Source organism: Hyperolius riggenbachi, chromosome 1 (assembly GCF_040937935.1).
Source record: "Hyperolius riggenbachi isolate aHypRig1 chromosome 1, aHypRig1.pri, whole genome shotgun sequence".
Classification (NCBI taxonomy): domain Eukaryota; kingdom Metazoa; phylum Chordata; class Amphibia; order Anura; family Hyperoliidae; genus Hyperolius; species Hyperolius riggenbachi.
In genome coordinates, this window is record NC_090646.1 from 84251099 (window position 1) to 84274973 (window position 23875).

Genomic DNA, 23875 nt, shown 5'->3' on the forward strand with positions numbered 1-23875 from the left:
TTGGTGGCGAAAAAAACAAGATATAGTTCATTTCATTGGGATAAGTAATAATAAAGTTATAGACGAATGAATGGAAGGAGCGCTGAAAGGTGAAAATTGCTCTGGCGGTCAGGGGGTAAAACCCCTCAGTGGTGAAGTGGTTAATGGTCATAGTTGGCTATATTTGCTGCTTTGGGGTTATAGTTACGCTCCGCCCATACAATGTCATGGCCATGCCTATTCTTCGGCGTGAACGCCCCCTATCCCCCCCACGCCCCCAGGTTGGACCCACAAAAATCTGGTCACTGTAATTTATTGCTAGTTTGAAAGTATAAGCTTTGCCTATAAACCTTGTGCTAATAATGAAATGGAGGCCCCTTTCCATGCAGTGACCTGACACGAAGTGGTATCCATTAATATATCAGGGCAGAATATACAAGTATGTTGTAGCTTCCCATTACTATAGGGAAAGCTCTCATAATATGAAGCAGAGACCCCCAGGGATGCAGCCATTGCAGCAGAGACCCCCAGGGATGCAGCCATTGCGCCTGGACGCTGCTCAGCCTCAGCGATCAGAGCTGCAGGCAGCCCAGCCAGGCACACAGCCTCCATCAGCTGCATAAACAGACAGCACAGCCGGCTCCGCCCACACATGCGGCCGGTCACATGACCGTGACATCAGTCGGCTCTAGTGCGATTTCCGGTGGCGCTGCTGGCTGGGGATGGTGGCGGTGCTTGTCATTGGGGGGAGATCGTGGCTCGCCTGTCCCGCCCGGGGCTGTGACCTGCGCTGGGGAGACCGCTGACAGCCGCACAGCAGCCCTGGACGGAATGATGAACAGGTTCAGAAAGTGGCTCTACAAGCCCAAGGTAAGCGCTGAGCTGCCGGGGAGCTGCTAATGCTGCTGCTGCCCCCAGGGTCCCTGTCACTGCTGCCTGACATCATCTGTCTGTGCTGCCAGCCTCAACTCCAGCCTGACCTCATATGCCGTGTCATCTCCTGTATGTTGTGGTGGCACTTTACCAGCTACTACTGCAATCTGCTGTGTGCCCTACCTGCCCTGCTGCTGCAATTCCTGTGTGTCTTACTTGCCCTGCTGCTGTCATTCCTGTGTGTGTCCTGCCTGTCCTGCTTCTGCCATTCCTGTGTGTGTGTGCGCCCTACCTGCCCTGCTGCTGTTATTCCTGTGTGCCTTACCTGCCCTGCTTCTGCCATTCCTGTGTGTGCCTTACCTGCCATTCATGTGTGTGCCTTACCTGCCCTGCTTCTGCCATTCCTGTGTGTGCCTTACCTGCCCTGCTGCTGCCATTCCTATGTGTGCCCTACCTGCCCTGCTGCTGCCATTCCTATGTGTGCCCTACCTGCCCTGCTGCTGCCATTCCTATGTGTGCCCTACCTGCCCTGCTGCTGCCATTCCTATGTGTGCCCTACCTGCCCTGATGCTGCCATTCCTATGTGTGCCCTACCTGCCCTGCTGCTGCCATTCCTGTGTGTGCCCTACCTGCCCTGCTGCTGCCATTCCTGTGTGTGCCCTACCTGCCCTGCTGCTGCCATTCCTGTGTGTGCCCTACCTGCCCTGCTGCTGCCATTCCTGTGTGTGCCCTACCTGCCCTGCTGCTGCCATTCCTGTGTGTGCCCTACCTGCCCTGCTGTTGCCATTCCTGTGTGTGCCCTGCCTGTCCTTTTTCTTCCATTCCTGTGTGTGTGCCTTACCTGCCCCGCTGCCGCCATTCCTGTGTGTGCCCTGCCTGTCCTTTTTCTTCCATTCCTGTGTGTGTGCCTTACCTGCCCCGCTGCCGCCATTCCTGTGTGTGCCCTACCTGCCCTGCTGCTGCCGCCATTCCTGTGTGTGCCCTGCTTCTGCCATTCCTGTGTGTGCCTTACCTGCCCTGCTGCTGCCATTCCTGTGTGTGCCCTGCCTGTCCTGCTTCTGCCATTCCTGTGTGTGCCTTACCTGCTCTGCTGCTGCCATTCCTGTGTGTGCCTTACCTGCCCTGCTGCTGCCATTCCTGTGTGTGCCCTGCCTGTCCTGCTTCTGCCATTCCTGTGTGTGCCCTGCCTGTCCTGCTTCTGCCATTCTTCCATTCCTGTGTGTGTGCCTTACCTGCCCCGCTGCTGCCATTCCTGTGTGTGCCCTACCTGCCCCGCTGCTGCCATTCCTGTGTGTGCCCTGCCTGTCCTGCTTCTGCCATTCCTGTGTGTGCCTTACCTGCCCTGCTGCTGCCATTCCTGTGTGTGCCCTGCCTGTCCTGCTTCTGCCATTCCTGTGTGTGTGCCTTACTTGCCCCACTGCTGCCATTCCTGTGTGTGTGCCTTACCTGCCCTGCTGCTGCCATTCCTGTGTGTGCCCTGCCTGTCCTGCTGCTGCCGCCATTCCTGTGTGTGCCCTGCCTGTCCTGCTTCTGCCATTCCTGTGTGTGCCTTACCTGCTCTGCTGCTGCCATTCCAGTGTGTGTCCTGCCTGTCCTGCTTCTGCCATTCCTCCATTCCTGTGTATGTGCCCTACCTGCCCTGCTGCTGCCATTCCTGTGTGTGCCTTACCTGCCCTGCTGCTGCCGCCATTCCTGTGGTGTCTTACCTGCTGCTATTCTCGTGTGTGCCCTGCTGCCATTCCTGTGTGCCTTACCTGCCATTCCTGTTTGTCTTACCTGTCCTGCTGCTGCTGCCATTCCTGTGTGTGCCCTCTACCTGTCCAGCTGCTGCACTGGCTGTGTGCCCTACCTGCCCTGCTGCTGCCATTCCTGTGTGTGCCTTACCTGTCTTGCTGCTGCTATTCCTGTGTATGCCCTGCCTGTCCTGTTTCTGTAATTGCTGATGCTGCTCTGTCCATTATTTGTGTAAATTCTGTGTATAAGGCTCTTACTAGTTATTTTAATAAAATTATGTATATCTCATTGTGTGCATTTCTCATTTAAATGTTTTTTTTTTTCATACTGTGATGACCTCATGCTTCTTCTATAGTTATACCATACATGCACTTCTAAGTTTGATATGCCTGACTTTGCCCTTCCTGCCAGGCATGTATGTATGCCCACCTGTGCCAAGTCCACAATCAAAGAAATCCTGTGTATGCACATTTTTGTTTAGTTAATGATGTGTGTTTTCTTTGTATTGCTCCAGGGCTGTTAAGGCAGTGGTTTTGTATTGTACTGTGTGTGCACAGTACTTCTGTGTTTTGTTTTGCTAAAGCGTTGTATGTTCTGACAAGAACGACTAGTCCTGTCTCTGTGATCTACTTATTTCCTTGGAAATTCTTAGCTTTAATTTGTTTACTCAGAAATGTGTTTGGTTCACAATTTTGATTGATTTCACTGTGTATTTTAGTTTTGGAATTATTTAAAAGTGACTCTGGGCTGGATAAGGGTATCTTTTATAATAAACATTGCTATTCTTATATTTTTTCTCATGCTCCCTTTCGTAAAGGACAACTGAGGCCCCTTTTACTCTGACATGTTTCCTTTCCTTTGCGTTGCGTTACCGTAGAGTAAGCTATAGCATTGAAAACCTTGGGGGCGTTGCACACCTTCTGCAGCGCGATGCGCTGGAAGTAGCAAATTTACTGCAATGGTAACAGCGTATTATCGTCGATGAACCATGGCGACCAGAAGTCATGTAAGTCTATGGCGCTGTAGATACTTTAAACTGTTTACCACTAGCATTGGCGTCACACATGCGCGGAAGCCTATGCTAGAGCCTGACTTCTTGCTTGGCTTGCAGCCATGGCGTTCTCCGAAGGATGTTTTTGATGTTGCGGTGCAATCGCACCAAAACAAAAACGCTGGTTTCTAGTGTGAAACGAGAGTGGTCTGGAGGCTGCCATAACTTCCTTTTTAAGCAATACCAGTTGCTTGGCTATCCTGCTGATCCTCTGCCTCTAATACTTTTAGCCATGTAGACCCTGAACAAGCATGCAGCAGATCCGGCGTTTCAGACATTATTGTCTGATCTGGGAAGATTAGTTGCATGCTTGTTTTTGGTGTGAGTCAGACACTACTGCAGCCAAATGGATCAGCAGAGCTGTCAGGCTGCTGGTATTGTTTAACCTGAAATATACAGGATCTTCTAAAAAAAATTAGCATATTGTGATAAAGTTCATTATTTTCTGTAATGTACTGATAAACATTAGACTTTCATATATTTTAGATTCAAATACACACTACTGAAGTAGTTCAAGCCTTTTATTGTTTTAATATTGATGATTTTGGCATACAGCTCATGAAGACCCAAAATTCCTATCTCAAAAAATTAGCATATTTCATCCAACCAATAAAAGAAAAGTGTTTTTAAAACAAAAAAAAGTCAACCTTCAAATAATTATGTTCAGTTATGCACTCAATACTTGGTCGGGAATCCTTTGGCAGAAATGACTGCTTCAATGCGGCGTGGCATGGAGGCAATCAGCCTGTGGCACTGCTCAGGTGTTATGGAGGCCCAGGATGCTTCGATACCGGCCTTAAGCTGATCCAGAGTGTAGGGTCTTACGTCTCTCAAACTTCTCTTCACAATATCCCACAGATTCTCTATGGGGTTCAGGTCAGGAGAGTTGGCAGGCCAATTGAGCACAGTAATACCATGGTCAGTAAACCATTTACCAGTGGTTTTGGCACTGTGAGCAGGTGCCAGGTCATGCTGAAGAATGAAATCTTCATCTCCATAAAGCTTTTCAGCAGATGGAAGCATGAACCCACTTGTGAACCAGAAACAGCGGCAGAAGCTCCTGACCTGGGCTACAGAGAAGCAGCACTTGACTGTTGCTCAGTGGTCCAAAGTAATTTTTTCGGATGAAAGCAACTTTTGCATGTCATTCAGAAATCAAGGTGTCAGAGTCTGGAGGAAGACTGGGGAGAGGGAAATGCCAAAATGCCTGAAGTCCAGTGTCAAGTACCCACAGTCAGTGATGGTCTGGGGTGCCATGTCAGCTGCTGGTGTTGGTCCACTGTGTTTTATCAAGGGCAGGGTCAATGCAGCTAGCTATCAGGAGATTTTGGAGCACTTCATGCTTCCATCTGCTGAAAAGCTTTATGGAGATGTAGAATTCATTTTTCAGCACGACCTGGCACCTGCTCACAGTGCCAAAACCACCGGTAAATGGTTTACTGACCATGGTATTACTATGCTCAATTGGCCTGCCAACTCTCCTGACCTGAACCCCATAGAGAATCTGGGGGATATTGTGAAGAGAAAGTTGAGAGACGCTAGACCCAACACTCTGGATGAGCTTAAGGCCGCTATCGAAGCATCCTGGGCCTCCATAACACCTGAGCAGTGCCACATGCTGATTGCCTCCATGCCACGCCGCATTGAAGCAGTCACTTCTGCCAAAGGATTCCCGACCAAGTATTGAGTGCATAACTGAACATAATTATTTGAAGATTGACTTTTTTTGTTTTAAAAACACTTTTCTTTTATTGGTCAGATGAAATATGCTAATTTTTTGAGATAGGAAATTTGGGTTTTCATGAGCTGTATGCCAAAACCATCAATATTAAAACAATAAAAGGCTTGAACTACTTCAGTTGTGTGTAATGAATCTAAAATATATGAAAGTCTAATGTTTATCAGTACATTACAGAAAATAATGAACTTTATCACAATATGCTAATTTTTTGAGAAGATCCTGTATATGGCAGTTTCTATATCCCTCTCGCTCAAGTTGTCCTGCTTCCTCTTGGCACCATTCCAGTGTCACTGGGAAAATAAGTTGTAATGGATGTATATCTGGTATTGGAAGGATTCCTCAGTTTTAAAATGGAAACCGAGAACAGCAAGTTGATTATTTCCATAGCTATTAATGTTAATTCAGACTGCTATTATGTATGCATATAAAATGTGCATGGTCTGTATACATTGCTTTATGCTGGAGATTGCCAGCCATGTGATCAGGCTCTCCATATGTCTAGTGGGAGTTGCAGCACTGAGGGGTGTGCTGCACATGCAGAGTAGAGCCATCCTATTGGTTCATAGACTCTGGTACTTGTTCAACATTCCCCATCATACCATTTTTAGCTGTGCTTTTTCTGATGGCATTATTGGGGCAGGGTATGCGGTGGTGATTAATAGATCATTAGCCACCACGCTTTGTACATTGCTGATTAATGCAAATTTACTATCAAATGCACCAAAAATTGACAGACAGAAGTGGGGCTTTAAAGAGAACCTGAAAAGCACCTGGGGTTGAGAAACATATACTTGCCTAAGGCCCCATTCACACTTAAAAGTGCAATTTTCCACGATTACAAGCGCTTCTAGAGCACTGAAATGTGATCGCCGGGAAATCGTCTGAAAATGGTGCAGGCTACGCCTTTGCGTTGGGCGATTTGCGTTAATCGCCGGTGATGAACGCAAATCGCCCAAGTAAGAACGGGCCCATAGGGTTTGCGCCTGAGCATTTTGCCGAAATTGCAGGCAAAACGCTCTAGTGTGAATGGGGCCTAAGGAGAGTGAGGCCTCTGGATCCTAATGAGGCTGCCCTCGCTGTCCTCTGGTCCCCTGTTGCCGCTTGCTGACCCTCTAGCTGATCAAGGCCACGCTCCTCTTCTGCCCGGATTGGGGCTACACCTGGTGCACTAGCATGGAGCAGTGTGGCTCCCATTCACTCTGCAGGCATGGCCATACTTAAAGGACAACCGAGGTGACATGATGAGATAGACATGGGCATGTACAGTGCCAAGCACACACATAACTATGCTGTGTTCCTTTTTTTTTTTTTTCTTTCTCTGCCTGAAAGAGTTAAGCATCAGGTATACAAGTGACAGTTTCTGTTCGGGTCGGGACCTGGTCAGACTATAGCTTAACCCTCACTGATAAGCAGTTACAGCCATAAAACACTTTCCTGTCAGTACATGGCTTCTAAGAGCAGGAAAGAGATACAAAAAGGGTCAATAATTAATAGATTTAAGCTCTAGCATACTTCAGTGAAGGTGTCATTGAGCAGAGACAATGAAACAGTTATAGGGAACCTAAACTGAGAAGGATATGGCTTTTTCCTTTTTAAAATAATACCAGTTGCCTGACTCTCCTGCTGATCCTGTCTCTCTAATACTTTCAGCCACAGCCCCTGAACAAGCATGCAGATCAGGTGCTCTGACTGAAGTCAGACTGAATTAGCTGCATGCTTGTTTCAGGTCTGTGATTCAGCCACTACTGCAGCTAGAGATAAGCCGTTCTGCAAGGCAACTGGTATTGTTTAAAAGGAAACATCCATATCTCTTTTAATGTAGGTTCCCTTTAAAACCTAAAAACTAGATTTAAATATAAAATAAAAATGTGGGCTATCTAATAAAAGTCATTTTTAGGAGGAGGAGGAGAATAGATACAATTGTTTTTTTTTCATCAGTTTTTCACCTTGGATGTCCTTTAAACAGGTACAGTACAGCTGCACTTGTGCTGGTACAGGAGTGCACTCCTGACCAGATTACCCTATAAGCCCTTGTCGTCCCTGGTCTGCTGGAAGTTCCACACTTGGTGTCGGGGGACCATAGGACAGGGATGGAAGCTTTTATTAGGATCCAGATGCTTTAAAGTAAACCAAAGACCGGATGATTAAAAGATTTAATGCCTACCGGGGGCTTCCTCCAGTCCCATAAGCACGTCTGAGTCCCTCGCGGTCCTCCCGCGGTCTGCCATTCAGCCAGCAAGGTAGAATAATGTGATCAGTTACAACCAAGTACTGTGAACAGGCCCATAGAATTGTATGGGCAGTGAGTTGGCATTCAGAGTTATCCTTCAACACAACTGAGCATTGGGAACTAACCCTGAAACCTTTATAAAATTCATAATGTATTTTGTAATTTTCACTTTTTTTGGGGGGGCTTGGGGGGGTTCTACATGCAGTTTTGGAATGCTATGGATTGGTCTTTACTTTGATTTTTGAATATATCGCTATATAATTTCAAAATAATAATAATAATTGGGAGGATGGAGAGTGTATGCAGAATTATGTGCAGAAGGCTTACTACACAATGATACAGGTGTGGGGGTGGTCAAATGACCCCCTAGACGGAAAAACAAACACAGAGGCAACTCAAACCCCGATGGTGCAGTAAGTCACAACAGGAAAAGGAGCGCAAAATATGAAATGTGTACTCATAAAGGAAGGTTGCAGAAGGGCAACCAATCGCTGTAGACAGGTGGAGATCCATAAATCTGACTCTACTCGGGTGTCCAGGCAAGCTGGGTGTGGTCGCGCTCTTGATGAAAAAAGGAACCAGATTAAAAAGAAGAAAGTTTGAGGTGGCTTACCTAATACGATTAAAGACTTTTTGGTGCGGTGTTTTTTTTTTGTTTTGTTTTTTTGTGTAAATGATTTTTATTAAAGATTTTAGCATATTGAAGAAATTAGCATAACCTGGTAATAACATCATCAAGAACTGAAATAACCAGTTTCAACAGTAAGAAACAGAAACTCGTTACAATGAGCTCAAAAACTGACATAGACAATGCTATGGGAGGTTAACCTTATCTTAGATCTTTAAAAAAGCATAGAGAATACCAAATAGTAAATAGTAAAGAAAAGCAACCCGTTGAACTGTGTGTAATTTTACTGGTATTTGCGGGTAATAGAAGAGAGATCGAATAGCTTAAACTCAGTCGCAGAGGGCTTTGTCTACACAGTTTTCATGACTCAGACTTGAGACTTGGGGGGGGGGGGGGGTGATCATTCAGAAGGTTACAAGGGGGGGGGGGGTTGTAGGAGCAAACCTGGAGAGTGAGTTAGTATCCATTTTACATTGACCCAGGCTAAAATTTAGTGAAGTAGGGAGGCCCAGTCATATTCCCATTTATCTTTCCACATATTGTGGATATCTTTACGTCTGAGTAGGTGCTCCATTTTTAGATTTTGATCTACTAGATTAACAATTTGAGAAATTGAGGGGGGTTGGTTCCAATTGGAGAGGAGTAATTGTCTGGCTGCACAGATGATTGGAAGCTAGGCGTAGGTTCGGTTGATAATTTATCTATACCTATATGGAATAAAGCTAATTTGGGGGATAAATGGCACTTTGAACCTACAATAGAGGTTAATAATTTTTCTACATTATTGATTAAAGACTTTTAATGTGTACTGGCAAAGCATTTCGTGGGACTGCACCCACTTCCTCATGCCACAAAAAAGTGCCCAGGCAGTGCTTTAGAGCCAAGTTTAGACGCCTCTCTGACTGTGTCTTCATTTGAGGTAAACCACCTCAACTTTTTTCCTTTTTAACTGGTTTTTATTTAGATTTATCATACCCTTGGTGCCTCTTTTCCATTTGTACTGCACAGTGAATAGAGTGTAATGTGTTGCGTGTAAAGTATTGTGTACTGCTCTACTCCTCTTGCAGTAAGACATATGCACGTTCTTCAAGTTATGCACAGTTGATTGCGTACACCCTGATTTTCCTCTTGTTTTGTCTGAGAGCTTACATTGGTCGGTGACTCTTGTCTACCTAGTTATTTTTCTGAGGAAGAGAGAGGGTTCTAAGCCCTGACATTTGTATGGTCTTGAAATTTAAAATGTACCATTCGACTGCAACAAAACTGCTGAAAGCAGTGTGGTGCGACTAGAACTGTAACACATTTGCTACACAAGCAGTGAAAAAGGAGCACTGCGATTTTGCCTGACACAGCAAGTTTCCTATCGATCTGCAAATCACATGCGCTATGGGTGGCAGTTATTGAACATGTAAATTTCAGAGCTCTAAATAATTTTCCCTGCAGTCAGACTTCAGGACTGTACTAACTGTCACTCTTATCTAATGAGAATATTTAAAGAGGAACTCCAGTGAAAATAATGTAATAAAAAAGTAAATCATTTATACATAATTATTGTAAAAATTAAGCAGTCAGTGTTTGCCCATTGTAAAATCTTTCTTCTCCCTGATTTACATTCTGACATTTATCACAGGGTGATCTTTTTACTGCTGGCAGGTGATGTAGCTGCTGCTTGCTTTTTTGGCAGTTGGAAACAGCTGTAAACAGCTATTTCCCACAATGCAACAATGTTCACAGACAGGAAACTGCCAGGACCATGGTCCTGACAGTTTCCTGTGGGAGGGGTTTCACCACATTATCAGCCATACAGAGCCCCCTGATGATCCGTTTGTGAAAAGGAATAGATTTCTCCTGGAAAAGGGGGTATCAGCTACTGATCGGGATGAAGTTCAATTCTTGGTCACGGTTTCTCTTGAAGTCTTGTGTGGCTAAAACAGTCAAAATGTTTAAATTTGGATTTTAACCTTTTTAAGGGGATACTAAAGCCTGTAATAAAAAAAAATCAGTTTTACTCACCTGGGGATTCTACTAGCCCCCTGCAGCCGCCGTCCCGTGCCCTTGCAGTCACTTACGAGTCCTCCAGTCCCTCGCCGCTAGCTAGTTTTGTTTGGCCCACGTGCAACCTTATTCGCCTTCCCCTCCGCAATAGTGTAGCATTTATTTCAAAATCAAATATCCTCACCATAAATTGTAACCGGAACATAATCTAGGTTTTGTGATAAACAGTAGAAATAGCCAAACAAAAGTTTTTGTTTTGTTTTTTTCCCATTAAAATGCATAGAAAACAAAATTGTTCAAAGGGAAAAATGCCAAACAAGCCTAGTTTGTCTTGAAAAAACAGTATATATTTCATTTAGGTGTCATAATGAAGGATAAAGTTATTGCTGATTAAATAGGGACATAGCTAAAATGTCAAAACTGCTCTGGTCCATAAGCTTGTTATTGTCATATGTTCCCTATATGCACCATGGGGCTATCATGAAAAGTGTGTTACACAATGACTATAAAGTGCTTGAATCTGAGGCTACAGTTACAGTAACTGTGTCGCCAGTGGATCAGTTGCCGGGCAGACTCAGTGCCTCTCTAAGGCCCAGGGCACACCAAAAACCTCTAGCAGATCTGCAAACCGCTAGAGGGTTTTTGAATCAGGTTTAGAGAGGTTTTCTAAACATGCCTAGCATTTTTTGGAGCATTTTGTGTAGCAGATTACAAATATTGTTATAGTAAAGCTGTCACTGAACAGCTTCTGTAACAAAAACGCCTGGAAAACTGCTCTGATCTAGCGTTTTTCAGAGCGGTTTTCCACTTTCCTATACTTTAACATTGAGGCAGAAACTCCTCAGAAATCTAAAAAAAATGCTGCAGCCCCCGAGTTTGCGTTTGTGGAAAAAACGAGCCGCTCTGGTGTGCACCATCCCATTCACTTTCATTAGCCAGGCGGTTTTCCCCCTGCCTCAGAACCGCTCTGGTGTGCATCAGCCCTATGTAATGGCAATTGATCCGCTATGTGCTGAAAATGCATGCAGCTGCGTTGGATACAGGGGAAATATTTCAACGGAACCAATAGGCCTTCTAAGGTACGCAGAGGAAGACAAATCCAGGGCACTGACTTGTGCTCAATGGAGATTAAAAACATGGATTATAAAAACTAAAGGCCATAAAAAAGAAGCAGTCAACTCCATAATTACTGCATAACTCCTTATATTTGTACATGCAGTACCCTCACTTTATTAAAGCGGACCTGAACTTAGAACTGCCTCTCTGCTTTAAAAGATACACCAAAGCATTATAACCTTTAAAGAAAAAAAACAATTATTTGTTAAAGTTGATACAAATCCTGCAATAAATCTGCAGTGTGTCAACTTCATGCTTTCATGGAAGTGTTAACATCCTGGCCTTTCAAATGAGCTTATCTGCTTTGGCAGTCTGTTGACTAGGCTGAAGGATGAAATTACAACTTGTGATTAGTCACAGATGAGGGGGAATCAGACAGGCTAAACTCTAAATACATACAGGGTGCGTTTATCTGTGTTTTCCTTCTGCCCTGTGCAAGAGTTCAGGTCCACTGTAAGCACATTTATGACATTTGGGCCCATGTCCTAGGAGATAATTTTCATATTCTTTTTAAAATAACTTTTAAGCACTTTACAGTTGAAAATGTACCCAACAGTTGGTGAGTAAGTACTATCAAAATTATTTTGGGTAGGTTCTTACTTGCTGGTGGTTTAAAAGGCCTCTCATGACAAGGAGTGACATCACCTAGGCGAAAACTCTGTGTGGTGTTTTCTACTGTAGTGACTGACAAAACTGTCCTTTCTCTCTCTCCCCCCCCCCCCCCCCCCCCTTCTTTCCACTTTAAATAATACGTTTTTTTTTTTTTTTTTTCCATTAAACTGATGAATTGTTACTGTATATGTAATAATGATGCTTCTCCCAAATCTATGCCTGGGCTCTTATTTTCTACAGCACATTTTTCTTGATTAATTAATCAAGCTATCGGGTAATTAATCATTAGGTTCTGATTAATGCTGTGTAAAGTTTCCATATAGCTCCCGCTAATTCTGGTAATTGTAAAACGGAAAAAAGTGGGTAGTCAGATTGAAGATCACTATCTATTTTTTACTTCCATTTAGTAACTCCGCAGATCGATCTCTTTTTTTTTTTTTTTTTTTTCATTTTTCTGGCAATATTTCACTCTGACTGAATGGTGAGCTTAGCTAAAGTGCCCCTCAAGCTTTTTTATTTATTACTAAATAAATATTAAACACTTGCCACAGTGGTGGTGGTAAGCCTCTAGATCAGTGGTCCTCAAACTAAGGCCTGTGGGCCGAATGCGGCCCCCTGAGGCTTTTTTTCATGCTGAAATCGATTTACAATCTGTTTGCTGTAAAGGCAGCCATACGATCGCTCTCTGATCAGATTCGATCAGAGAGGGATCTATCTGTTGGTCGATCTGATGGCAACTCGACCAACTCGATGGCCACCTTTAGACTGGAGCCCATCGTATAAGCTTCTTCCGGTCGTGGCCAATCACATCCCGACTGGGCATGTGCGAGTAAGGTCAGTGCATGCACATGGCGGATCGTATCTTGAAGCTCCCCCAGTGACTCCCATGCAAAGTGCTGCGATTGCTCGCGCCTGTCGTGTGTTCCTGCAGGTAGAGAGATTGATCGGGGAACTCTCGTTCCTCAGGTCGCTGTGTGTTCCCCCATCCATCTTCTAGTGGGTTCGGCCTTTACTAAAGGCCAGAGGTCTGGTAGGAATGGGTGTCTGTGGTGTTGTTTAGGGATGAGGCAGTATTTGTAGTGGATTCTTGGATTCTGTGTAATCTGACTCCAGAGCACTGCAGTCATCTAATACAATGCAAGTGATGCTTCATCTCTTATGTCTTCTCCATGTTCTCACTTCAGAAAGCTGGCTCACCTCCTGGCAAATACTGGCAATTGTGTTGTGTGTTTTTTATTTTTATTTCTTTTTTTCACAAAGACATGATCTTATTTAAAGGTACCCATACAGTAATGGTGGCCACTAATGACCCAATTTTTTTTTCGTCCAATCTTACCACTTCTCTGTAATATAAGGGACTCCCTAAATTATCCATTCAATACATTGGATGAAAAAGATTGGATCATTAGTGGCCACCATTACTAATTTTGGTCACCGATCCACTAAGAGACAATCTCTCTCTAATCGAATCTGAACGGAGAGAGATCTGTTGGCCGCCATAAACTGCAGGCCGATTCCCGATTGATTTCTGCATGAAATCTTGTGGGAATTGGCCTTTGGGCTTTTTTTCCCCTCAATAAATTCCATGGTGAAATCTTTTAAAGGCTATGTGGTGTTTGTGGTATAAATCAACTCCAGTCATGGGCAGCAGCACGGTGGTGTAGTGGTTCGTATCCCAACCAGGACACTGTCTGCAAGGAGTTTGTATGTTCTCTGTGTGTCTGTGTGGGTTTCCCCCGGCCGCTCCGGTTTCCTCCTGTAGCCAAAAAACATACAGATACGTTAATTGGCTTCCCCCTAAATTGGCCCTAGACTATGAAACATACATAGACATATGACTATCAGAGGGATTCGATTGTGAGCCCCTCTGAGGGACAGTTAAGTGTCAAGACAATATACTCTGTACAGCGCTGCGGAAGATGTTGGCGCTATATAAATACTAATCAGAGAGGAAGCGTATGGCCAGCATTAGGCCTCTTTCACACGGACGACTGAAGTGCAATGCGGGTGCACTTTAAATGCCGCCCAATTGCAGAAGTTGTGACACCCGGCGGCAGGCGACTGCAATATGTTAAGTGTGAGCATGACTGGGGTTGCACACAGATGTGACTCCATGTGGGTGGCGCCGGTACCGAGCACTAGCAAGTGCTTGGCCAGTGCAGTAGAGCAGCTGCCAGGTGGTGGACTAGATTTACCGCCTGTCAGCTGTCAGTCTGAAAGAAGCCTTAAGCTGGCCATACACTAGGCTGATTTCCCCCCCGATTGACAGCAGATTCGATCACTGGGATCGAATCTGCTGTCAAATCGTTAACGTTAATGCTAAATTCGATCTATTTCGTCCCGAAATAGATCGGTCCCGTCGATCGTTCCGTGCGGGAAATTACTGTCGATCGCCCGCGGGTAGGGAGCGCGTCGCTAGCGGCATTCGAGTGCCTGACGACCGATGCAATATATTACCTGCTCCGCCGGCGCGACTCCCCAGGTCTCCCCTGTCTTTTTCTCCGCGCTGATCTCCGGGTCCGGCTGGCTTCACTGAACTTCCTGCCGGGACAGGAAGTTTAAACAGTAGAGGGCGCTCTACTGTTTAAACTTCCCCCAGACAGGAAGAAGTGAAGCCTGCCGGAGACCAGACCAGAGTGGAGAAGAAGACAGCGGAGACCTGGGGAGTCGCGCCGGCCAGAGCAGGTAATTTATGTGGGTGGGGGGGTTGCGGGAGCGGCAGCACCACCACCACCACCACCGATTGTGACCGGTTTCAGGCTGAAATCGATTCACGATCTGTTTGCAGTAAACGCAGCCATACGATCCCTCTCTGATCAGATTCGATCAGAGAGTAATCTATCTGTTGGTCGAATCTGATGGCAAATAGACCAGTGTATGGCTACCTTTAGTCTACAGATTGAATGTCCAGCCACAATTTGTCATAGGAGCCTGGCTACACAAGCTGATACATCTGCAGCACAGAGATGCCCATGCTGCAGCTGCACAGGCATATGCATGCATATACCACATATGTATACTGAAAGGGAGCATACTGGGTCATGTAGGTGCAAGCTGGGGTATGTGCAGTGGAGTAGCTAAGGAGATGTGGGCCCCAGTGCAAGTTTTTACATTGGGCCCTCCAAGCATTCTATACATAATTCATATGGCGCAACATAACCTGGCAAGGACATCCACAGTATGGGCTGGTGCACACCAGAGCGGTTCATGGGTGTTTTTAAAAACGCTTGGGGATAGAAAACCGCTTGGCTAATGTATTTCAATGGGCTGGTGTACACCAGAGCGGTTCGTTTTTTCAACAAATGCAAACTTGGGGACTGCAACATTTTTTTAGATTTCTGAGGTGTTTCTGCCTCAATGTTAAAGTATAGGAAAGTGGAAACCCGCTCTGAAAAACGCTAGATCAGAGCGGTTGGCCAGGCGTTTTTGTTACAGAAGCTGTTCAGTAACAGCTTTACTGTAACAATATTTGTAATCTGCTTCACAAAAACGCTGCAAAAACCTCTAGGCATATTTAGAAAACCTCTCTAAACATGCCTAGAATCACTCTGAAAATCTGCTTCAAAAAGCTCTAGCGTTTTGAGAATCTGCTAGTGAATATGTCAGAAACAGTCTTATCAGTCTGCGGACAGCGTATACACACGTGCAGAAAGTCCTCCCAGCGGGAGGGTCTGACGGACCCATGCTACAGTATGGCTTTTGTACCTACCTTTAGTGAATCAAGGCCAAAGTGTTTGTTCTGTATATCTGTGGCTCTAGATAACAGATTAGGAGTGTGCAGTAGCAGTGCCAATGCTATTGGTGCAGTTTGCAGTCATTGTCACTACTTCGCTGCTAATCAGGCCTGAAGGGTATTGTTGCTTTCTGATTCACAGCTTATGGTGAAACTATCTTTCTTCCAGAACTGCTTTTCGCTCTGTGTTTTCTGCTAGCCTGTTCTCTCACATGGGTGGGGATTGTTATAGTTGTTGCTAAGCCTCCTGCTCTGACCCCAGACAATCACAAATGGGATTTAAATGATTGCCAATGTACGCAAGTGTTCCTAATCCCTCTTTTATCTGAGTTATTTTTACGTCGTTTGGTGTCGCCTCTGGGTGAGCGTGATGTAAAGTGTGTTAAGCTGCACACATGGTAGATTCTAATTGCCTGATATTAATGTTTGGGATTGTCTTGGTTAAAAGATTAGAGTGATTTCAGTTGTCTGTGACATCGATAGATATCCCCTTCAGCTCTCCGCCATGTAGAGTATGACTTGGTTGCCCGCTGTTGTATTTCATGCTGTGACCGTTACCTGCTTGTTGCCCGTTGACCTTACCCTCTCCATAGCACAGAACGAGCTGCTCTGCTGATATCCTAGCATCTGAATTGTACACTGATCCTAGGTAAACTGTCATCTGAAGCACTCGGGGAAAGATCATTTCAGGCAATGTTTATCCTCTGTCTATATACACAGCTTTAAAAGAAACCAGAGACAACTACTAAAGATTTGATACTTACCTGGGGCTTCCTCCAGCTCCATACGCACGTCTGAGTCACTCACCGTCCTCCCGCGGTCTGTTCAGCCGCAATCAACCCTGGTAACTGTCTCAGTTGCATAAGTTTTCTTTTGCGCATGCATGGACCTCCTGCGCATGTGCAGAAGACCCCGACTGACGTAACGGAGCCAGTCAGCGATTCTTTAGTTGTTGCCGTCTCTAATACACTTTAAAGGGAACCTAAACTGAGGGGGATATGGATTTTTCCTTTTAAAATAATACCAGTTGCCTGACTCCCCTGCTGATCCTGTCTCTCTAATACTTTCAGCCACAGCCCCTGAACAAGCATGCAGATCAGGTGCTCTGACTGAAGTCAGACTGAATTAGCTGCATGCTTGTTTCAGGTCTGAGATTCAACATCTACTGCAGCTGAAGCGATCAGCAGGGCTGCCAGGCAACTGGTATTGTTTAAAAGGAAACGTCCATATTCCCCTCAGTTTAGGTTCCCTTTAAGCCTTGTACAGGTACTCCATTTTTTCCCCCTTAAAGGACAACTGAAATGAGAATGATATGGAGGCTGCCATATTTATTTCCTTTTTAAATAATACCAGTTTCCTGGTTATCCTGCTGATCTCTAATACGTTTTAGCCATAGACCCTGAACAAGCATGCAGCATGTCAGGTGTTTCTGACAGTTTTGTTAGATCTAACAAGATTAGATGCATGCTTGTTTCTGGTGTGATTCGGGCACTACTGCAGGCAAATAGATCAGCGCGGCTGCCAGGCAACTGGTATTGCTTAAAAGGAAATAAATATGGAAGCCTTCGTATTTTTCTCACTACAGTTGTCCTTGGCTCTTTGATTGTTAGGACCCCAATTTGGGAGCAAGCACTGTATAAATGTGCTTTTCAGCTATAAACAAGCAGCAGCATGTGGTACTCTTTTCTGTGGAGAAGATAGGAGAGGTGGCTGGTGTCATACAAGCAACCAGCGGCCTGCAGTGTGGGGGACAGAAGAAGAGACACCCTGGCCCATATGCAATTCCCTTTTTCACCTGAGTTTTCTCCTAGGTGATATTTTAAAACTTGTCAAAAAAAATACCCTTTAAACCACTAACAAGCAAAAAAATACCCCAAATAATTTTGATAGTACTTTTCACAATAATTTTTATTGAAAAAATTTTCAGCATACAAGTTATGTAAGTATCCAATGGCATAGTATATAATATATATATAACAAATAAACAATATATAAGAAGTTCTCCACATAAGCATATACATTTCACTAGAAAAATATAGCTCAGTTGTACAACCAGCTTGTTATAAGTTAAATATAACTGTGAAATAAATTTGCATCTTATAATCATGTTATAGAGTAAAGAAGAAATTAAAAAAAAAAATAAAAAAAAAATTCAATAATACTGCAAAATTATAAATCCGCATAAATTCGCATAAAATCCGCATAAAGATGCAAAATCCGCATCAAGATGCGTAAATATAATGCTACCATGCGAAATTTTGCGTTAGGATTCAGAAAACCTCAAAGTTGCGCGAAAATGCGCAAAACCGCGTAAAAACCGCGCAGAAAACGCGCGAAAAACGCCAATAGGTGCGAAAAACGTGCTATAAACGCGTTCAACACACCCAGGCATGTAACCTATCTATAAATGTGGAAAAGAACCCGTATTTACATAAAAATAGTACAAATGATGACAAATCTTACTGAAGTATAAAAAACTACGAAAATTATAAAATTATAACAAATTATTAAATGTTGTGTATGGGATATTTAAACCATCTTCAACTTGATAAAAATTATACTTACTAAAAATAAATCTGTGTCAAATAATATTGACACAATTGCGACTTCTGGAGTAATTTCTTGGAAATGAATATTTGAAGTTTAAAGTGTACCTTTCTATGATATTATTGAGAGATTATGGGAATGGATTAATAAGAAATAAGGATCCTCTCAACCTGGATAGTACTTTTTACCTACTTTTTGATACTTTTTTTTTTTCCAATGCAAAGTGCTAAAAAGTTATTTGAAATGAAAGATGAAAAATGTTCTCCTAGGAGAAAACTCAGGTGAAAAAGTAAATTGCATATGGCCCCCTGTATTCTCAGTAGAGGTGCTTTCATCTAGTGTGTACACACATATTTATGTATTGTATTTATAAGGGCTGGTTCACACGGGCTGTGGTGATATATTGGGGTGCTGATGCTGTTAAGGATAATAACAGAACATATTTCTGTCCTGTTTCTGTCTAGTACTGGGTAAAACCTCGGATGTGTATTGGGCTTGGGTGTAATTGGTCACCTGGCCAGAGTAAACTGAAGTCTAATGTAATTCTGTATGTAGATGTCCATTACCTCTGCCCTCATTGTCCAGCAGGGGAAACTGTGTCTACTGCTAATTAGCTGCCAATTGAGGAAGAATAGGCTGGTCGGCATGGCTTTTGAGTCTGGTGTCAGCCATTGTCCCATTATACAAGGAAAGCCTGCTAGAGTCTTGAGGAAAGGGGGAAGCTGACACCTGAATGTTTGAAATGTATTTGACAGCCTACTGGAAATTATTGAAGGGGTGAAGTCCTTTTGATACCATTTTCTACCTGTGGAAATTGAATTATTGGTGGAGGTGCAAACTCCTTATCTTTGATCAGCTAGGAAGTACTGTCAACAATGGGGTTGTCACCTGTAACTTGGACTAGGGAAATCTTTTCATGTATGTGGATCTCTGGAAATCCCATTTATGTCTGAGATTTAATTAAAAACTAGTTCCTCCCCTCCCCAAGGAAGTTGCAGCCTCCAGGCGTATTTCATAGTATAAAACCGCAGCTAGGATAGCCACAACTTGTAGTTCTTGGAGGTAGCTCACACGGCTAGAACTAACCTGGTTCCTGACCAGAAGTGCGTACCCCCGCAACAACGCCAGATCGATACGCTGGTACGTTTATTTCCCCGTTTATTTTGGTAAGCAAAATCGCTTTGTGTGTTATCTTTGTAACCTCTTATTTTTGTAACTTTTATCTTGTAACATTTTTACTTTGTCTTTTTGTAATCTTTTGTATATATTAAGTTCTGCATTGTTCTATGTTTTTATGGAATATTAAATCATTATTTAATAAGCTTGACTTCTGCTGTACTAAACTAACACTCATAGCCTAGAAGAGACTGCAGTATAGCTGTGTATAAGTCCGTGCCTAATTGTATGCTTGAGCAACACTACCATATGAAATTGTAATTGCATTGTGTGTGGGGGCGTTTGTCATACGTTGGCCTAAAGCGCGCAGCTGACCCAACGTACGAAACGCCAGTGCGAGTAGCTAACAGTATCGTTCGGAACGACTGTTAGTGGTTTTGCGTCACTATAGTGTAAGATTGCAACGGTGTGTGTGTGTGCGTGGCGCTCTCGTATTTGGCCTAAGCGCAGAGCTGACCCAAATACGAAAACGCAGATTGCGTATTGAGCACTCGATAGCTGAGTGAACGTGTCTAGCAACGCTAGTGGTGGCAGTGGGAAGTGTTTGAGGGGTTCCAGCCTTGTTTGTAGCTTAAATAAGGCTGTTCCCCGCTTAATCTGGTCAAACCCGCAGTCGGGAACCGTATACGCAGGCGTGCCGCGGGCCGGTTCCTGACACAGGCGTCTGCTGCGCTTTCGCTTGGCATTGCGTTCAAATGCAAGCGTTTAAACGCCAGCGTTTAAAAGCTAGCTTTTGAAGGCTTTTGGGAAGCGTTCAGGTTAGCAGTTCTGGTCTCTGCTATTGTTTCCTGGCGTTTACCGCCTCTGAAAGCAACAGACTAGACGCAACGCCGGGATCTACCGCCAGGCTTTCATGAAAGCCTGCAAAAGCCAGCTCTGAACGCCCCCATTCACTTGCATGGGATGGCAGTAGATCCCAAAAAACGCTGTGTCTGAAACGCCACGTTAAACGCCACAAAAACGCCCGTCTGAACCAGCCCTAAAGCACCAACATATTACGTATATGCCAACAGCGCTGCCAACATATTCTACATATGAGGAATGATGCCATGCAGAGATTGGCACCTGATCCAGGCTAGCGATGTGTTCGGGTCCTATGTTGGAATGGTGCACTAGTGACATCACTTGGTGGGTGGGGTAAGCGGCCAAGAGCGTTCTGGGGCTGCTGTGCACACGTTGGGGTCTCAGCAGTGGCAGTAGTTATCGAATGCCTCCTCTGAGTTTTAGAGAGAGAGAGAGAGTGTAGCCTCAGATTCTCAGCTGGGATGGACAAAACTTTACTCTTGGCTAATGCTCCTTTCACACTGGCTCTTGTGTTAGCCAATGTAAGTCTATGGGACATTTCATACCCAGTGCCATGCGTTCCACTGGTAGTGCCCAATTCAACGCGAGAGCAACTTGACTGGCAACATGCGGCCAACTGAAAGTCGTTTTTTTTTTTTTTTGTTTGCTTATTGTTCACGGCACACATGCATGGAAGCGTATTTTTTTTTCAATACACCTTCTCGCAATTCTTATTTTGGCCACATGAAGGGAGCGATAGAGAGCCGCACTTCCTGCTTGGCCTTCCTGCTTGGCGCACTGCCGCAGGAATCTCCAAAGGGTTTTTTTGGAGGTGCGGTCAGCCAATTGCCCTGCTACTGCAAGTTAGCAGTTTGAACCCGGCCTGAGGAGTACATAGCTTCTTAGGGCTCCTTCATACGGACGCAGTGCTGAAACGCTGGTGTTTTTTATGCCAGCATTTACTGCTAGCTTTTGAAGACTTTTTGAGAAGCCTTCATGGCTAGCGGTTAGGTCCATCTTTGGTCTCTACCCTGGTTTGCCCGTGTTTAAAGGGACTCCGTGCACCTCTCATGGGCATGCCTTTAATACTCCGACCAGTACTGCAAAGTACTTAAAGATGCATAACTTTCTGTAGCTTGTGCTCTCCTCTTTTATTTGATGCCTGAATCGCTGTTCTACACCAAATAGTTTTCGTTGGCTTTCAATTTAAAAATCGCGGCTGCCATCTTGCCTATGTTATAACTGTTACCCCTGTCTTCTCTGTTAGAGAAATGCATCACTGAATGAAGCGGGAAGAGGAAGTAACATGTATGGCCATTACAAGAGGCTCCTCCAGAGGGGTCATAGCACGACTTTGTTGGAAGTCGTCTGTCTTAAAGATTAAAGGCATGCCCATGAGAGGTGCTCGGAGTCCCTTTTTAAATGCCTTTGGAAGCAGCATGTTGATTCTGAATCGTGACGCTGGGATCCACTGCTAGGATTTCATGAAAGCCTGCAAAAGCTGGTTCTGAGTGCTCCCATTCACTTGAATGGGACAGCACTCGATCTCAAAAATTGTTGTGACTAAAATGTTGCATTAAACGCCGCAAAACAGTCAGTGTGAACCAGTCCTTAGTCTGCTGGAGCTTTGCTGCTCCGTTCCTGTTCTTCTTGCTTGAATTCCTATTGGCCCTGAACCTCACTACAGACTTGATATGCTGTAGATGTGTATGTTAAGAAATTCAACCAGATTTCTTGAATTTTTTTTTTTTTCTATACAACCGATCATTTGAATCAATTTGCTGTAAAATTGGATTACTTTATTGTACCGTATGTGCCACCTAAATGTTAGTAAAATTGTAGCTGTGTGGAACTACATGTTCCAGCAGGCTGATTATTCTGAGAACTGCAGTATAGTGACTGGTGAAATGTCTCGGATTCCTGAAGAGTAAAGTATGCAGGGAGAAGGCTAGACGGCTTTGTACTGTGTTTATGGAATACGTCAGCTCCAGCCGGGGTGCTGACTGGAATGAAAGGAGTGTGATTGTGCAGAGCTGTGGTAGAGCAGCGTGTCATTATGGCAGCCAGGCCTGTATCTGTGCATTGTATAACTGAGCAGCTCATGCTTTGTGTATGTCCTGTTATTACCAGCCTCCGATATCCCAGCTTTATAACTCCATTCACAGCACCAGACTCCTTGTGTGATCTATTGCTCCAGAGGTGGCTGAGGAGACGCAACGCAGGCATCTTCCATGCGCCTCTCTAGCTTTTCTGCAGTAGAGTGTTGTACTGTGTTAGCCGTGTCAGTAAAAGCAAGATATTTTGAATCTGGATGATACCGTTTATTGGCTAACTTAGAGGTGAATAAAAAGTACACCTTCTTCAGACCTTATTCCTGTATATTAACAAGATGTTAAAACATTCTTTGCAAACATAAATAAATGTCATTGTATGCCTTTAAAGCAGATCCGAAATGAAAAACTAACTATAACAAGTAACTTGTCTATATATGTTACCTAAAGTTTAGATAGTTTACACAGCAAATCTATCTGCAAACAGCTTCAACAGAATGATTATTTCTTCCTGTGATACAATGACAGCAGCCATGTTCTGTTTGTCACAGGCTGCTATCATCTCTCTGTGTAAATCCAGTCCCCTCTCCTCCTCCCTCCTCCCCTCTGCCTCTGAAATCAATGGCTAGTAACACCTCCTGCCCAGACTGAGCACGGCACTGTGAAAAATGTGGGTGAGGCTTGTTTAGTTTATAGGTAATTGAAGTATTAAAACAAAACAAAAGTATTTGGCTTGAGGAATACCCTATGAACTATATGAAAGGAACACAATTATGCAATGAGCAAAAGTTTTTTGTTTTTTTTTTTAATCTCGGATCCACTTTAATTAGGAGGGTCTCACAGGGATGCTAGCTAATTTATGACAAGTAGATAAGACCACTTGTTTGATAAAACATCACATACCACAGACTCGGGGTGATAAGACATTGTAAATCCAGAGTTCATATTCAACTAGGCAGAGTACAGTACACTATTTGTTATAAGCTAAAAAGAGCTGTGGCATTCAAAATCTTTCTTACCAGCACATTATATGTATATGTGTATGTATGTATGTATGTGTGTGTGTGTGTGTGTGAAAAACTATTTGCCCCCTTCCTGATTTCTTATTCTTTTGCATGTTTGTCACACTTAAATGTTTCTGCTCATCAAAAACCGTTAACTATTAGTCAAAGATAACATAATTGAACACAAAATGCAGTTTTAAATGATGGTTTTTATTATTTAGTCAGAAAAAAAACTCAAAACCTACATGGCCCTGTGTGAAAAAGAAATTGCCCCCTCAACCTAATTGGTTGGGCCACCCTTAGCAGCAATAACTGCAATCAAGCGTTTGCGATAACTTGCAACAAGTCTTTTTTACAGCGCTCTGGAGGAATTTTGGCCCACTCATCTTTGCAGAATTGTTGTAATTCAGCTTTATTTGAGGGTTTTCTAGCATGAACCGCCTTTTTTAAGGTCATGCCACAACATCTCAATAGGATTCTGGTCAGGACTTTGACTAGGCCACTCCAAAGTCTTCATTTTGTTTTTCTTCAGCCATTCAGAGGTGGATTTGCTGGTGTGTTTTGGGTCATTGTCCTGCTGCAGCACCCAAGATCACTTCAGCTTGAGTCGACGAACAGATGG

At 44.0% G+C, this 23875-nt stretch overlaps 1 protein-coding gene across 1 annotated transcript in view; it reads left to right on the top strand.

The window, feature by feature from the left end:
- Positions 1-691: 691 nt before the first annotated feature.
- Positions 692-23875, top strand: part of ZFYVE28 (zinc finger FYVE-type containing 28) — a 264453-nt gene continuing 241269 nt past the window's right edge. The window contains exon 1 of the mRNA XM_068275968.1: positions 692-849. Within this exon, the coding sequence (XP_068132069.1) occupies positions 811-849 (39 nt within the window). The 5' untranslated portion in view covers positions 692-810. The remainder of the gene's footprint in view (positions 850-23875) is intronic.